Source organism: Scardinius erythrophthalmus (assembly GCF_964197995.2).
Source record: "Scardinius erythrophthalmus genome assembly, chromosome: 1".
NCBI classification, from domain to species: domain Eukaryota; kingdom Metazoa; phylum Chordata; class Actinopteri; order Cypriniformes; family Leuciscidae; genus Scardinius; species Scardinius erythrophthalmus.
In genome coordinates, this window is record NC_138221.1 from 50,629,623 (window position 1) to 50,645,859 (window position 16,237).

Consider the following 16,237-nt stretch of genomic DNA (forward strand, 5'->3'; position numbering starts at 1 on the left):
GCAAATATAACACGTCGAACAAATTATCCGCGCTCATAACAAGACCAGGCGAGACGAAATTGAAGACAAATTTAAACTCCGATCAAGTGATATGTGCTGGATGCAGATCACCAACAGAGAGCAGCACCGGACACCGGAGGCGCGAGTGCCACGTAGACAAAGACACGAAATATGAAGAATTACAGCGACATCCAATGAAACCACATCAACCCTCGGTAGTCATCTTAAATCATCTTCCCCCGGTTTCACAGACCAGGCTTAAACTAGTCCTAGATTTAAATGCATGTTTGAGCTGTTTTGTAACTTACTCTGACAGATTTTAAATTATGTCAGTGCCATTGTTTTGTCTCAAGATGCACACCAGTTGCCCTTATGTTTTTTTATTTTTCTTTCTAAGGCACGTTTATAAAAGCTACTTAAAAGCCCTAATTGAACTAAGGCCAAATCCTGGCTTAATCTAAGCCCTGTCTGTGAAACCGGGCCCTTGTATAATATGTGTATTTAGATTTTCATAAGTCAAATCAGCCTTGCTCCTGAAGATTTTGACTTTTCTTCACTGGACAAATGCAGGCATATACTATTTTCTAGTTGAATTATATTTGTCTATGTTATGTACCATTTAATTTCTTTAGTTTATTAAGTGTTTTGTCATGTCATGCTACATGTTTATTGAATGGCTAATGTTTCTGTTTCAATGAGCACAGTGAGACAATTAAGTCCAAGCAGCTAGTTGCATAAAGCACTGAATCTTGAACAACAGAATCAACTGAGGTATTAATGTTTATAGATAAAATGCATTATGGATTGAAAATATTGCCCAGAAACTTACATTTTCCCACTTTCATCTGCCTATAGATGTAATAGACAGTGAATTTACACTTCTTCTTTTTTTTTTTCATTTAATAGAATAAACTAATGTATTTTCCTTTAAGCAATTACACGTATTATTCAGTCTTCTTTATCTTAAGTGGTTTTATTGTAACTGTGTAAAACGTAGGTAATAAAATCTCAGGTGACTGTCATCAGCAGCCATCAAGCATATCAGAGTGGAACTTTTAGTATTTTTGGTTCTCATCAAAAATCAGAAAAGGGAAGCTCTCACACACACACACATTTCATCTAATAAAGCAGTTTTAATATTACAGGAGTCTGCTCGTGTCTGTGCCCGAGAGTGAGTAACATAAAGTTACTTCCTCTCTGGACTCTCCAGCTCCAAGCCTGGAAGTCATGAGACGAAGCACATGACAATGTACACCTAATACACGTCCACAGGAAATGTTAAAATAATGTTACTTCAACATTTCATTGACATTTAAATGCTTCACTAAACCTTTTCTAGTTTCATTAATGGGGGTCTGGTCAATTGGATAGACAGAATAGCCTATATGTTGTATCCTGCAGTTTCACAACCTTATTCTTAAAAACGGTTAATACCATTAAATATTTGATCTTATCCATATAATTTGTGGCTAACATCTGGTGGTTATGAAAGATTTAAACAAGTTCAACCAGATAAACAACTGGTTTGCAGGCTTATATTCCTTCTATGATCTGGGATTGCATTCCCACATATCAAAGTGGAAGCCTGCAATGGAATATACCAAAATGCCTATAAAATAGGGGTGTTGTTCAAACGACAGAACCACCGAATGCTCACACAAAACTACTAATGTGCATTTAATTCTACTAAAACGCTGCAAGTCCTCTCTGTGATCCCGTGACAGTCAGTCATTTCAAAATCCCAAAAAGAAACGCATTGCGTATTCATAAGTCATCCCCAGAGAAGCGGAAATGGACCCTGCACTCATGGTTGATCATGTGACACTCTCCATTTCGCCATTTTCTTCCTCTCCACCGGCGATCAGCGTCCTGTCGGATTCGTGACCATCCTCTCCTGCTCTTACAAGACCTGTCAACCTACAATAGATCTTCTTTGGAACCTTAACCTCCTAGACTGAAGCCTTCTTCCCTTTCTGTCTTTAGTTTTAGTGTCCTGAACGTGCCAGAACAGAAGAATGTCTGCCTCGAGCCCCGAGTACTCACCCTTCTTCGCAGTGATGGGTGCCTCAGCAGCAATGGTGTTCAGTGGTAAGAGACGCGTCATTTTAACCTTAAATTCAGTGAATGCTTTATTATATGAAAACCCTGAGTAAACGCGATGATCGCTTGCCGTCGATCGGGTGTCTGTGAGCGGGGCAGACCGGTGGTGTTGCGGCTCGCTGAGCCGTGTAGCTGCTACCTGTAAGTTAGTAGTAGGAGAAGGGATGCGAAGGTTTCCATCACGGCACATGACGTCCCACTTGACGTAATATCTATAAATTATTTATTTCGTTTCATTATTTCCTTCATTGCCACGGTTCACCGATCCCTGCGTGGAAAACCGTGGAAGACGCTTTCGATTCGGACGAGCTGAGTCTCTCCTGTTAAAATGCTTGCGCAAGGACGTCATTTATTTAATGTCCTCTAAAAACATATATGGTTGGAAGACACGACCGATTTTTTCTTATTCTAATAATCTACTTTTAATCTCACATATTCTATATATTGGTCTAGACTGTAACAGTAGCGTCGTTTTAGTGTCATTGATTTTTTTTTTTTTTTCTCAAGCCAAGGCGAAATGCATTACTTGATTAACATGAACCGGTTTGCTCTTATCTAATGCGACAGTACTTTATAAAACACGAACTACACGCCCAGACAAAAACGTCCTGGTCAGTTTAACTGTTTATCTCAGTCAGAGCCACACTTATTTTCTGTATTCAAACGACAGCCATTACTCTTGGTATTTTACATTTACTCAGTCTCAGTCAGCACACCGTGCCTAAATCCCGGAGTGATCCAAATGAATGTGAAGCACCTCCTCGTCTGCTTCTCACAAACCAAGGGAACTCGCTGCTGTAGTCAGTCATGTGACTGAAAGCGACAACAACTGGCCACTGTCTTAACGTTTTCCTGACCTTGCCTTTTAAAACCTTTAAAGCAAGGCAACACATGTAATTAGGGTAAAAATGTAACTGATAAACATCACCATACTTCCTCACCTGATTATTCACTACATTACGACATTAACTGGTTTTGTATTCCAGGTTTTCTGAAATGTTGTTTAAACAAATGTTATCAAATTATCTAATTTAAATATACATGGATGTGCATACATTTCCAGAACAGAAATCTTAACATTGGATACAGATTAAGAAAAAAATATGAAAGATCTTTTACAGAAAGGGATTTTTTATATATTTTTGTATCACTCCAAAAATATAGCCAACAGCCAGAAAAAATTACCATGTTTTTAGGAATAACATGTATAAATCAGGCAAATGATATATGAACAAACACCTCTGTAAAAAAACTTCACAATATAGATAGGAATAAATCCAGAAAGTTTAGTAAGTGCTACTGAAGTGGAGATTTCTGGCTCAGTGCATGATTATAAAAAAAAAAAATGCCTATATGTATTGTAATTGAAATCAACAGACATAAATGGATAATGTGTGTGTAATAAAACAAATACTTAAGTGTGAGTTTCCTTAGCACTAAAAGAAGACATGTTATGGAAGCAAAATAGCTCCAAGTCTCAACATTTATCAGCGCATGAAAAAAAAACAGTTAGCTTGTATTGTTTGTCCTTAAAACAGTTACACAGTGTTCGTGGAACAGCTGGTGTGTATTCGGGGGTTGATATTTCAGACACACGTGTTAGAATGGTGCTCATTAGTTGGGTATTCACTCATACCCACAACTTTGCCTTGTCCTGTATTCATTGAACTTTAACTCATCATAAGTACTTGTTCTCACTCTCCTTGCACGTGTTAATTCTCCTCTTCTCTCTTCTTTAGCATTGGGTGCTGCATATGGGACAGCCAAGAGTGGCACGGGCATTGCTGCCATGTCAGTGATGCGACCGGAGCTGATCATGAAGTCCATCATTCCCGTGGTCATGGCGGGTATCATTGCCATTTACGGCCTGGTGGTGGCTGTACTCATTGCCAACAACATCTCTGCCAATGTCACCCTCTACAAGTGAGTCACGCACCTCACGTGTGTCTTGTCCGATTTTCCTACAAGTCACTCTTCGCTTCCTCAGAAACAAAAACTACTTGCACGTTTTTTATTGCTGGCTGGTTAGTAATTTAAATATCTATCTATAATATCTGTTTTGAATGATAATAATCATCTAAATCTAGATATAACACTATATTAGAGTTGATAGACAATGAGGGCATATAAACAATTAAAGAGGTTGTTACAGTTTGTGTACAGTTGTGTCATTTTTTGTAAATTATTATTATTATTATTATTAATATATTTTATTTGGTTGTAATGGAAAAATCCCAATGACTGTCTACATTTTATTGTCTTCATAATGTTTGACAAATAAAATATATTGTTACAAAAAAGATATAACACTTTTATTAGAATTGATAGTGAGAGTATATAAACCGATTAACCAGTAGAAATCTGTCAACCGGTAGAGATCACCTCTAGCTCGGTTACGCTCATGTGATATTGCTGTACTTCGCAGTCACAAAAGCTTATGGTTTACATGCGTTTTTAAGCATTGCGGTTTAAAAACAAGTGATTTTAAACTGTTGAAGTGTAGTAAACAGCGAAAGAGAACTCGTTTCGCTATATGCACATGCTGTCTGAGAGACATGCGCACATGAAGCCGCAACTCATAGAGCGTGCGAGTACTGAACTGAGCTCTAATTGGGACCCAATGGAAGTATCCTCATGAACAGTCATTTATGTCTCAAGTGAATGTAAACAGTTGAAAAGACATGTGTAACAGTATATTGGATCATGTATTCGTTCTTAAAGTGACGGCAGCCTAATAAACCTGCTGTTATCAGTGTCATTAATGTTAATCAAGCAAGAAAAGAAAGAATTTCTCACTGCTCTTGACTGAATCACTTTTGTAACATTGAAGACTATGCAGTGTTTTTTTTATATAAATTTTTAGTTATAGTGTAAAAATGTGTACTGTCTACATTTTATTGTCTTTGTAGTTAGACATAACATACATATATAACATATTGTTACAAAAAAGATTTAAAATTATATTAGAATTGATGGGTAGAGTATATAAACAATTGAAGAGACTACATCTGTACATGGAGGTGTAAGGCTTGTGTTCTTCCATTTATTATTTATTTAATTAATTAATTATTATTTGGATGTAATGGGAAAATCACAATTACATTTCTCAATTGTCTACATTTTATTATCTTACAAAAAAAGATCTAACACTATCCAAATGTGTTTTGTGTGTGTGTGTCTCTCTCTTTAGGAGTTTCTTGCACCTCGGTGCCGGGCTGAGCGTGGGTCTTAGTGGTCTTGCGGCCGGCTTCGCCATTGGTATCGTGGGTGACGCAGGAGTGAGGGGCACAGCCCAGCAGCCTCGTTTATTCGTGGGGATGATCCTCATCCTCATTTTCGCTGAGGTTCTGGGGCTTTATGGGCTAATTGTTGCTCTTATCCTGTCCACCAAGGGTTAATCGTTGCTCTTATCCTCTCTTACACATGAACAACCATCAACCACGCACACACACAGACGCACCAACACAAACATCCTCCTAATGATACACATTGAGTAATTTCACCACCCGAAACAATGAGAGAGGATTTTTTTTTTTTTTTGCGTGCATGCGTGTATCGTGAGTGTGCTGCAAGTGAATGTGTGATTGAACCTCCTCTCTGTGTATAGTAGCCTGATGTGTGTTCCCCTGTAAATGCGCTGTGTAGCTCTTGCTCTCGTCCTGTGTGCGTGTGTGTGTGTGTGTGTTTAAATAGATGCCCTCTTTCTCCTATGCTACACTTGTTTGTCATCCTTTTATTTTGTCAGTTTTATTCTTGTTTAAAGAACAAATCAACTGTCATTTTGTTTTCTCACTTTTGGGACCATTTAAATTGACACTGATGTTGAGGACCTAAATGTAAAAAAGATGGATTATTACTGTTTGTTTTGTTTCTGCTGATTATTTATGAAGATTTTGAGATGTTCATTAAACAGTTTAAATGGATCAAAGTCTTTATTGATATGCTGATTATCTAAATGAATTATGTGAGTGTGTGTGTGTATCAGAAATATACATATATATATATATATCTGTATAGGTAGGTGAATTGCTCTGTGGGAAATTTGAGTTCCTTTGGGTATGTTAATCATTGATTACCATGGAGACCATTGTCTTAAGGTATTGATGTGCAAGTTTACTAAGTGTGAAATGAATGAATGCACATGTGTGTTTATGAGCGAGTGTGTGTTTTAACTCTTAACATGCCATTCTTCAGAGGTGTAGCGTTTTACCTGTAGTTGATACTGTTTCTGGTTCCATTAATGGGTGAACACCAGCGCAGCTTGTCCAGTTTCCGAATAAAACTTCCTCAACCTAATTTCAGTTTCCCTTTTATTCAATCACACATGTGATGCAAAAATGGAAATTTACAACAGATGTCCAGTGTCAAAGCCAATACTTTGCAGTGTAACATCATGTCATTTAACTTCATGGGCACAAATAGCAACTTATTATGAACCCAAGTGCTTTTCACTAGAGCATATCTGAGAATTGTGTATCACCGAAATATATTCAGAAACTGCAACTATACATTTAACAATCAAGATGCTCTCACATCATGGAGAGTCAAGAGAATGATATAATGATATGAGGGATTAATCCACAGGTTACCATCTGGTTGTCTGAATCTCTGCATTGCAGCCTCAACCAAACTTCCCTTCATGGCGCTCTTCGTTGCTGCAGTCACGCCTCCACAGGAGAGGGGGCGCTAGAGAGCAGTGAGTGCCCCTTAGTGCACATCATTACCAGAAACGGTGCAACTGCAAGGAAAATTAACTGTGATAAATACCAGTTCGTTTATTATGTCACATCAGCAGTAGAAAATACATAATTCTATCAAACGAGGATTTTTGAGTTGGATTATAACAGTCATTATGACATTAAAGTCATTGCGAGTGAATCACGAAACCCGTCAGAAGCATCCAGGTCTCGTTTCAAAAAAAAAAAGAAAGAAACAAGAAATTCTATTTTGAATAAAATAGTCTAATTTTGAACCTTTACGGCATTTGTACACAGTGACATAAGCAAAAAAGAAAGAAAAAAGTCTCATAATGAGCCCGGACCTTTTACTTTTGCTATTTAAGTTTATATATATATATATATATATATATATATATTTATATATATATATATTTATATATATATATATATATATATATATATATATATACACACAAAAGACTACATTAAATCATGAAATTATGATATAAAGAAGTAATATACAAAAAAGACTAGAAGCTTAATGGTCCTAAAATACTGCAGGCTTCATTGTCTTTATGCAAAAATATAATTTCTTTTTATTTTGGGCTAAAGTTGCGTTCATGGCATGTCGTAATTATCGCAATTAGGTGATTTAAACGGATAAAAAGCGTTCATGTAGAACATAATTCCCAGTCCGTTTACGTCAACAGCTCCGAATATAACGTCACGTGTTGTCATCTGGACACGGTCTTTATCGTGAACGCAGCATTAAACCGACCAGGCTTGACAGCTGTGTGTGTTAACTAAATACCAATCTTAATCAAGGTAAATGAACAATATTCGGGTCTAACTTTTGTAGGTATGAACAAACATGACAGATTGTAGATAACAGATTGTTCTGATACATGTGGTAGAACATTCTGAAATAGTGGGTTAAATTGATCGCAGAAAAGAGCTGTTTGTCAAACTGAAACGGTCCAAAACTTATCTAGTTAATCGATAATAACAAATTTTAACATCTGCCTCTAGGTACTTGGGAAGCGTGCAGTGAACGTCAGAAAGGGGTTTAGCCTTCATTCTTGGGACGAGTTTGACATTTAAGTGACAGCTGTTTAGACCTGTAGTTACGCGAGCTAGAAAATAAACCACACCCACTTGGAATTTTCGGCCAATGGAGTTTTTGAACTGGAGAGGCGGGACTTACTAAAGCATTGTTTACGTCTGTCGTGAAAGTAGGTCACAGAAAAGTGTGACAGTTAGCTGGTGCCTGCCTGGTGGACAGAATCCGATTGCCTTCACAGATACATACATTACAGTGTCATAATAAAATATTTAGGTATACGGGACCCAACGATCGCGGTGGTATCCCTAAAAGGCAGGTAAGTTTGCTTGTGCTTGTCCTAGTGAATGCAGCAGCCAGGATGTAGCGTTGCTAAGTCCGCGAGCCTCCGTTAGCGCCAAGATCATAAGTCGAAGCCTGTTGCACTTTCTTACAATTATTATCATATTGGCTGGTGTAATATTGAAATCCAAAAAGGATTCCATATTATTAGCGTGACTACAGGCGATCTGTTCTCCTATAGGCGAATAAGCCTTCATCTCTGCAGACAGACTTAAGGTACCTGGCTCTCGCTGACCACTTTCTGCGAGGCCTAACAAGAGAACATGTCATTTTTATTAATTTTTTTTTGTTGTGGGGAATCTGTCTTTAGGAGATACAGTATACCGACATGTCAGCTAGTTCATAATGACTGCGTATGCGAAATTAAATGACTGAATGCACATAATTGACAGTTAAACTGAGCGTGTTGCCTGTTTACATCTCGCGCGAAACACTACAGTAGAGCTTTACGAGCGCAGCTCACGCGCAACGGGCTGACAATAAAACACATAAGACAATTCGTTTGTCCTTTTAGAAATTATTTTAAGCAGATGAGGTAGGGACAGAAAAGTTTATGGCTTATATCAAACTAATGTATTGGTACACTATAATAACATGAATGAACATACAAGTTCAAATAAATAAGCATCAAAATAGAGTCGTGTATACAATATAAATCGTGAGAGTAATTATCTGTCAAAATAGAAAAAAACTGCACAAAAAAGGCAAACTACTGCTACAGGTTTTATTTTATTATGCTATATTTATGTGTGTATATATATATATATATATATATATACAGTGGGGAGAACAAGTATTTGATACACTTGCAGGTTTTCCTACTTACAAAGCATGTAGAGGTCTGTAATTTTTATCATTGGTACACTTCAACTGTGAGAGACGGAATCTAAAACAAAAATCCAGAAAATCACATTGTATGATTTTTAAATAATTAATTTACATTTTATTGCATGACATAAGTACCACCTACCAACCATTAAGAATTCCGGCTCTCACAGACCTGTTTTCTTTAAGAAGCCCTCCTGTTCTCCACTCATTACCTGTATTAACTGCACCTGTTTGAACTCGTTACCTGTATAAAAGACACCTGTCCACACACTCAATCAAACAGACTCCAACCTCTCCACAATGGCCAAGACCAGAGAGCTGTGTAAGGACATCAGGGATCAAATTGTAGACCTGCACAAGGCTGGGATGGGCTACAGGGCAATAGGCAAGCAGCTTGGTGAGAAGGCAACAACTGTTGGCGCAATTATTAGAAAATGGAAGAAGTTCAAGATGACGGTCAATCTCCCTCGGTCTGGGGCACCATGCAAGATCTCACCTCGTGGGGCATCAATGATCATGAGGAAGGTGAGGGATCAGCCCAGAACTACACCGCAGGACCTGGTCAATGACCTGAAGAGAGCTGGCACCACAGTCTCAAAGAAAACCATTAATAACACACTACGCCGTCATGGATTAAAATCCTGCAGCGCACGCTAGGTCCCCCTGCTCAAGCCAGCGCATGTCCAGGCCCGTCTGAAGTTTGCCAATGACCATCTGGATGATCCAGAGGAGGAATGGGAGAAGGTCATGTGGTCTGATGAGACAAAAATAAAGCTTTTTGGTCTAAACTCCACTCGCCGTGTTTGGAGGAGGAAGAAGGATGAGTACAACCCCAAGAACACCATCCCAACCGTGAAGCATGGAGGTGGAAACATCACTCTTTGGGGATGCTTTTCTGCGAAGGGGACAGGACGACTGCACCGTATTGAGGGGAGGATGGATGGGGCCATGTATCGCGAGATCTTGGCCAACAACCTCCTTCCCTCAGTAAGAGCATTGAAGATGGGTCGTGGCTGGGTCTTCCAACATGACAACGACCCGAAACACACAGCCAGGGCAACTAAGGAGTGGCTCCGTAAGAAGCATCTCAAGGTCCTGGTGTGGCCTAGCCAGTCTCCAGTCCTGAACCCAATAGAAAATCTTTGGAGGGAGCTCAAACTCCGTATTGCCCAGCGACAGCCCCGAAACCTGACTGATCTGGAGAAGGTCTGTATGGAGGAGTGGGCCAGAACCCCTGCTGCAGTGTGTGCAAACCTGGTCAAGAACTACAGGAAACGTATGATCTCTGTAATTGCAAACAAAGGTTTCTGTACCAAATATTAAGTTCTGCTTTTCTGATGTATCAAATACTTATGTCTTGCAGTAAAATGCAAATTAATTACATAAAAATCATAAAATGTTATTTTCTGGATTTTTGGTTTAAATTCCGTCACTCACAGTTGAAGTGTACCAATGATAAAAATTACAGACTTCTACATGCTTTGTAAGTGGGAAAACCTGCAAAATCGGCAGTGTATCAAATACTTATTCTCCCCACTGTATATATATATATATAATATAAACCTACCTGCAAAGCTACATTACTGTGAAAAGATTTGATAATGCTTTCAAAAATGTCATAAATAGATTTTTTTTAATGATTTAACTTCTATTAACTAAATCAAGTCAATATTTGGTGTGGCCACCCTTTGCGTTCAAAACAGCTTTTGTCCTAGGGACACTTGCTCATAGTTTTTCAGGTAGCTTTGCCACAGAGTTTTGGTCACTGGATTTAGTCTGTCTCAGTTTTTTCAGTTTCTTCATGTAATCACAGATGATGGTGAGACCAGATCTCTGTGTGTATCATACCAGTTGTTGGCAGACTCCTTGTGCATACAAAAATCTCACTGGATTATTACAATTAATGGCAAAAGGAATGTTTGGAAATGTAAAGTGATATTATTTCCTACGGACACACTACAGCAAAAGATATAAATAACTGTCTTGCAACCTTTTTTTGTGAAAATACTAATGTGCCTAAGACTTTTGCACAGTACTGTAAATTGTCGCCAAGCTTTAATCTGCTAATATGCGACTATAAGACATGAAGATAGTAAGATATTATAAACATCATGACTTTCAGAGAGCATTGTGAAAAGTGCTATACAAAGAAATTCGACTTGCCTTCTCCAGCAGGACTGTTTGTTCTCTTTGTTTATGCTTTATGTCAAACAACTATTGTGTCTGTGATGGACAGGTACGGTGGCTCCTGGTTGGCATGTCAAGGCGGAGCAGAAACAGCAGGGCGTGGAGGTACGTGTGGAGTGGAATCCGACGGGATGCAGATGCGAGAGCGCTGGTGCTCGCCTCCGAGAGTGACGAGTGGAGTTATGATCGCCAGCAGGTTGGTGTGGATGATGTGAAAATTTCTCTAGATGAGGCAGCAATTATTTTTTTAGTGTGAGATGGCCTTTTGTCTGAAGTGCTGAACATCACAAGAGCTGTTTCAGTTCAAAAAAGCACAAATGGCTGACAAAACGGCCCGAAACCATGTCAGATCTGAGTTTGCACGCATTTGTCCTGCAGTACAGTGACTCTGATTCCGAAGCCGAGTATCCAGCCATTGTGCCGGCGGTTCCGAGTGCGGTGCCTGTAACGGGAGAGTCGTACTGCAGCTGTGATTCACAGATGGAGCTCAGCTGTAACCCACGGCTCCGGGGTTACACACACTTGCGAGACTGCCACTGTGGAGAAGATGACCAAGGTGGTGCCAAATGCAACATTAATATTTTTTTTTACCTTGATCATGCTTATTATGACTGAACTTGTTCTCTTATTGGCTGTTTACTTGTTTGTCAGATTTTGACTGGGTGTGGGATGAGGGCAGCCGGTCGTCTGCAACGCTGCTGAGCTGTGAGAACAGGAAAGTGAGCTTCCACTCAGAATATAGCTGTGGAACGGCTGCCATTCGCGGCTCCAAAGAACTCTTGGAGGGACAACACTTCTGGGAGATTAAAATGACTTCCCCTGTCTATGGCACAGACATGGTGAGAGACAAGAGTGTGTCTTTATGTGTGATTTGTGTGGTAGTAATATTCAGTATGGTTAGGAATAGGATGCATTCTGCTTATTTTGGGCATCTTATCTGAAAAGGGCTGATTCTATACTTAGACATTTTGCAACATGGCTGATTCAGCAGACCGAAGCTTAACTGTCAGCATACAGCTAATGAGGATGAAACTTGCTGAATCAATTGAGTTTTCTTTTTGAAAATGTGTACACTTCAGTTCAAAAGTTTAAGGTCAAATGTTTTGGGGAATTTTTTTTCTTTCAAACCATTCATCAAAGAATCCTGAAAATATGTATTTCCAAAAAAATATTAAGCAGCACAACTGTTTTCAACATTTTGTTTCAGTTACATTCAGTTTCTTGAGCAGCAAATCATATTAGAATGATTTCTGAAGGTACAGCTTGGCATCACAGAAATACACTATATTTTAAAATACTTAAATAGAAAACAGTTTTTTAAATTGTTAGAAAATTTTGCAGTATTACTGTTTTACTGTATTTTTTGATCAAATAAATGCCTGGTGAGCGTAAGAGACTTACGTACCAATGTACCATATTCCTAATGGTTGAATTCTCTGTGTGTGTTTATGTAGATGGTTGGTATTGGCACATCAGATGTGAATCTAGACAAATACAGACACACATTCTGCAGCCTGCTGGGAAAAGATGAAGACAGCTGGGGTCTGTCATATACAGGTAAAACGGGTTCAGTTCACAAACACATACTAATGCTCAAAACACCTAGACTTTACACGAGGCATAGTGCATAAGGATTCTTCTGTAATGTAATGTATGTATGTGTTTTTGTCAGGTCTGTTACATCACAACGGTGATAAAGTGAGCTTTTCGTCACGATTCGGACAGGGATCCATTATTGGTGTTCACTTGGACACTTGGCACGGCACCCTCACCTTCTTCAAAAACCGCAAGTGCATCGGTAAGAGCTAATCTTGCACATGACAAACTGCTTTCATCCGCGGTCTTATCTTATCTTGTTTTTGAAATATAATACACATTTCTAAGTGTCACTTTCTCTCTACGAGAGATAATATATGTGCAGTGAAGTTCTTTTAGTTAACTGTAAGAAACAGTAATAAAATATTGTTATAATATAATATTATTATTATTATTATTATTAATATTATATTTTTCTTATTATTGGGTAGTTATTTTATATATATATATATATATATATATATATATATATATATATATATATATATATATATATATATATATATATATATATATATATATATGTATGTATGTGTGTATATGTGACCCTGGACCCCAAAACCAGTCACAAGCCGCATGGGTGTATTTGTGGCAATAGCCAACAATACATTGTATGGGTCAAAATTATTGATTTTTCTTTTATGCCAAAAATCATTAGGATATTAAGTAAAGATGATGTTCCATGAAGATATTTTGTAAAGTTCCTACCATAAATATATAAAACATTTATTTTTGTAAATGAGTAAATGCAGCACAATAGCAAACATAAATGGACAACTTTAAAGGTGATTTTCTCAATGTTTCGATTTTTTGCACCCTCAGATTCCAGATTTTCAAATAGTTGTATCTCACCCAAATATTGTCTTATCCTAACAAATCATACATCAATGGAAAGATTATTTATTCAGCTTTCGTATGATGTATAAATCTCAATTGCACAAATTTGACCCATGTGACTGGTTTTGTGGTCCAGGGTCACATATATATATATGTGATATATATACAGTAGCAGGGTGTTCAAATACTTATTTTCCTCACTGTATATATATATATATATGAAGAGTTCAGATGCAAAAGCCTCTAAGTGCCATCTGAAATTTTCTTCTAGAATGATCATTTTTATCAGGCTCGTATATTTAAGTTCAATAATTTCACTTAAATGGCAATGCAAATTACCTATTAATTGTCATTTAAGTGAAATCACTTAACCTAAATATACAAGCTTTATAAAAATTATCATTCTAGAAGAAAATTTCAGATGGCACTTAGAGGCTTTTGCATCTGAACTCTTCATATATTACATTTTATCTCCTTTTTTGCAACATAACTTTAAATGAGGTTAAATGTTAATTATAATTGTTTATTTATAGTAGTTAGTATAGTAATTATTTTAAGTAGTTAATAGTACTTATTTGAAAATTTGCCAGTTAAGGGTTGTGCTTTGAATCCATATGCATAAGAAATGTCCTAGCTGTGTTTAGTGATCATGATTTTACAAGACTATAATAATTAGTTGTTCAGACAACCCACTGACTAGTCTTGTGTGAAAATCTGTAATTGCACATCCCTGGGTTTTGGAGATCAGACACTATTGAACAATCACACACCTGGAGAGCAGGTTTATTTCTGTTAAACCACACATTTAATGCCATTTAACCTGTATGTCGCTGTGTGTGTGGCAGGTGTAGCAGCTACAGAGATGAAGAATAAACATGTTTTTCCGATGGCGTGTTCCACCGCGGCCAAAAGCAGCATGAAGGTGATTCGCTCGGTCTCCGCTGCCACCTCTCTACAGTACCTTTGTTGCTCACGACTCCGCAAGCTGCTCCCGTCCGGAGTCGATGCCCTTCGAGTCCTGCCCCTGCCGCCCGGCCTTAGACATCTTCTTCACTCCAAACTGGGATGGGTGCTGAGCCTGGATCATACGCACATCCACTCGAACACACACACCCCGCCGGGACCCTCCTCGGGCAGTGACTCTGAGGGCTGCTCCTCGGACCCGGAGGCCTGCCAGCGGAAACGTTGCCGCTGGACCTGAGACTGCGTGTGCCGTGTGCACATCCACTCAGCTCGTCATTATGCACACATTAGAAAATGTCTCTACAGATAAAGAAGAATCGACATATATAAACACTGGACTTGTGCTGCCAATCACAGTGGTGGATAACAGAGCTTGCTGAATAACCTTGAAAAGAATTCAAGGTCAGTCAAGTCTGTTTTACTAGTTTGTCGCTAAATATTCAACTAGCATTCAAGGCTCTAAAGGTAGTTTGCCCCATCAGTTGACATTTGGATATATATATTACAGTATTCATAGTCAGTTTTTATTCTGGTGTGAACTCCCAGTGGAATGAAGACCATTAGCTCTTCAGACAAGAAGCAAGATATGAACCTCATAAACCTGTTCTGATGTGGGGAGCAATAACATGCAACCATATGAAACACAGGCAAACACTCAAACTGTTTCCATGCACAAGGAACACAAACAATACATGACACCTTGAGTGAACTGTAAATTTCTTCATTACTTGGGGGTAGAAAACGTTACCTGATCTCCTCTGAAGTAATGCATATTCAAATGTCATGCTCCATTACAGGCCCGTCAACATCTCAGCACTTCAGAGTGCCAAGGTCTGTTTCCTCTTCATGTTTAAACAACCATTGTATGTTTTTACTCTATTCTTATTTTATCAAACTTGGACTTACCAACAGACAGTAAGTAACAACAGTGACGTCATTATGAATATTGTCTGCATAAATGTGTTTTAAATACCATTACATTGAAATGGTGAGGACAATGCCTGTGTATTTTGACAGTTTTTGTCTCTAGGAATTATTATTATTATTATTATTATTATTACTCAAAGTGTGTGTGTATGTGTGTCTGAACAGTATTTCCAGAGAAACTGTTTTCCTGAAAATACCTTGATGCAGTTGTCAAACTGACTGATGCTAACTGACGTGGAGGTTGATTCAGTTTTCAATCTGTGCAACATCTCTACATGAGGTTCATATTGAATTCATATGGGGTTTATATTGCAGGTTTTGTAATTCATTGTTTAAAAAAAAGAAAAAAAAGAAGCAAATCATGTTTTTGTTATGCATAAAGCACTTTTTGCTCTTAATGTATGTATAGAAATATATACATGTCCCTATACTGTGTTCTGCACGTATTGTATGTCATAAGCGCTCTCTCTTTCTCCCATTCACTCTCTCTTTATTCACTTCTCTCTTCCTTCTCTCGCTTCTTCTGTAATATACATTAAGCATGGCCTTTTATACGAGTCAAGGAAAAAAATAAGGAAAATTATATATGCATTAAAATAGGGGCTGAATATGTTTTTGTTCTTTTTGAGATCTTAATAAAGGTTTCTAAAAATTAATCAGTGTTGCTCTTATTACAAAAAATGTAAACACAACTCATACTTTTGGATGCTGCATTTCT

The 16,237-nt window shown here is 38.0% G+C and overlaps 2 protein-coding genes across 4 annotated transcripts; both read left to right on the plus strand.

Moving 5' to 3' along the window:
* The first annotated feature begins 1,644 nt into the window (after positions 1–1,644).
* On the plus strand, positions 1,645–6,394 carry atp6v0ca (ATPase H+ transporting V0 subunit ca). Its single transcript, XM_081364111.1, has 3 exons — positions 1,645–2,088; positions 3,840–4,023; positions 5,291–6,394. The coding sequence occupies exons 1-3, from the start codon at positions 2,016–2,018 to the stop codon at positions 5,496–5,498; spliced, it is 465 nt and encodes a 154-aa protein (XP_081220237.1). The 5' UTR covers positions 1,645–2,015; the 3' UTR covers positions 5,499–6,394.
* Positions 6,395–7,998: 1,604 nt separating this feature from the next.
* spsb3a (splA/ryanodine receptor domain and SOCS box containing 3a) lies at positions 7,999–16,166 on the plus strand. 3 transcript variants are annotated; one of them, XR_014029740.1, is made up of 8 exons: positions 7,999–8,158; positions 11,246–11,392; positions 11,575–11,752; positions 11,848–12,035; positions 12,651–12,753; positions 12,869–12,994; positions 14,475–14,994; positions 15,390–15,853. XR_014029740.1 is itself a non-coding variant. In XM_081359961.1 (7 exons), the coding sequence occupies exons 2-7, from the start codon at positions 11,267–11,269 to the stop codon at positions 14,828–14,830; spliced, it is 1,077 nt and encodes a 358-aa protein (XP_081216087.1). In that variant the 5' UTR covers positions 7,999–8,158; positions 11,246–11,266; the 3' UTR covers positions 14,831–16,166. The 3 variants fall into 3 exon arrangements, 2 of the variants coding, with proteins under 2 accessions (XP_081216087.1, XP_081216088.1); XM_081359961.1 differs by having other exon boundaries at positions 14,475–16,166; XM_081359962.1 differs by having other exon boundaries at positions 8,019–8,154; positions 14,475–16,166.
* The last annotated feature ends 71 nt before the right edge of the window (positions 16,167–16,237 follow it).

Bases quoted from the DNA above. Each gene is read 5' to 3' on its own strand.
- atp6v0ca (XM_081364111.1), top strand. From the start codon at position 2,016: ATGTCTGCCTCGAGCCCCGAGTACTCACCCTTCTTCGCAGTGATGGGT. The intron at 2,089-3,839 runs GTAAGAGACGCG...TCTCTTCTTTAG, and splicing joins AGCAGCAATGGTGTTCAGTG to CATTGGGTGCTGCATATGGG. The intron at 4,024-5,290 runs GTGAGTCACGCA...CTCTCTCTTTAG, and splicing joins GCCAATGTCACCCTCTACAA to GAGTTTCTTGCACCTCGGTG.
- spsb3a (XM_081359961.1), top strand. From the start codon at position 11,267: ATGTCAAGGCGGAGCAGAAACAGCAGGGCGTGGAGGTACGTGTGGAGT. The intron at 11,393-11,574 runs GTTGGTGTGGAT...TTTGTCCTGCAG, and splicing joins GGAGTTATGATCGCCAGCAG to TACAGTGACTCTGATTCCGA. The intron at 11,753-11,847 runs GTGGTGCCAAAT...CTTGTTTGTCAG, and splicing joins CTGTGGAGAAGATGACCAAG to ATTTTGACTGGGTGTGGGAT.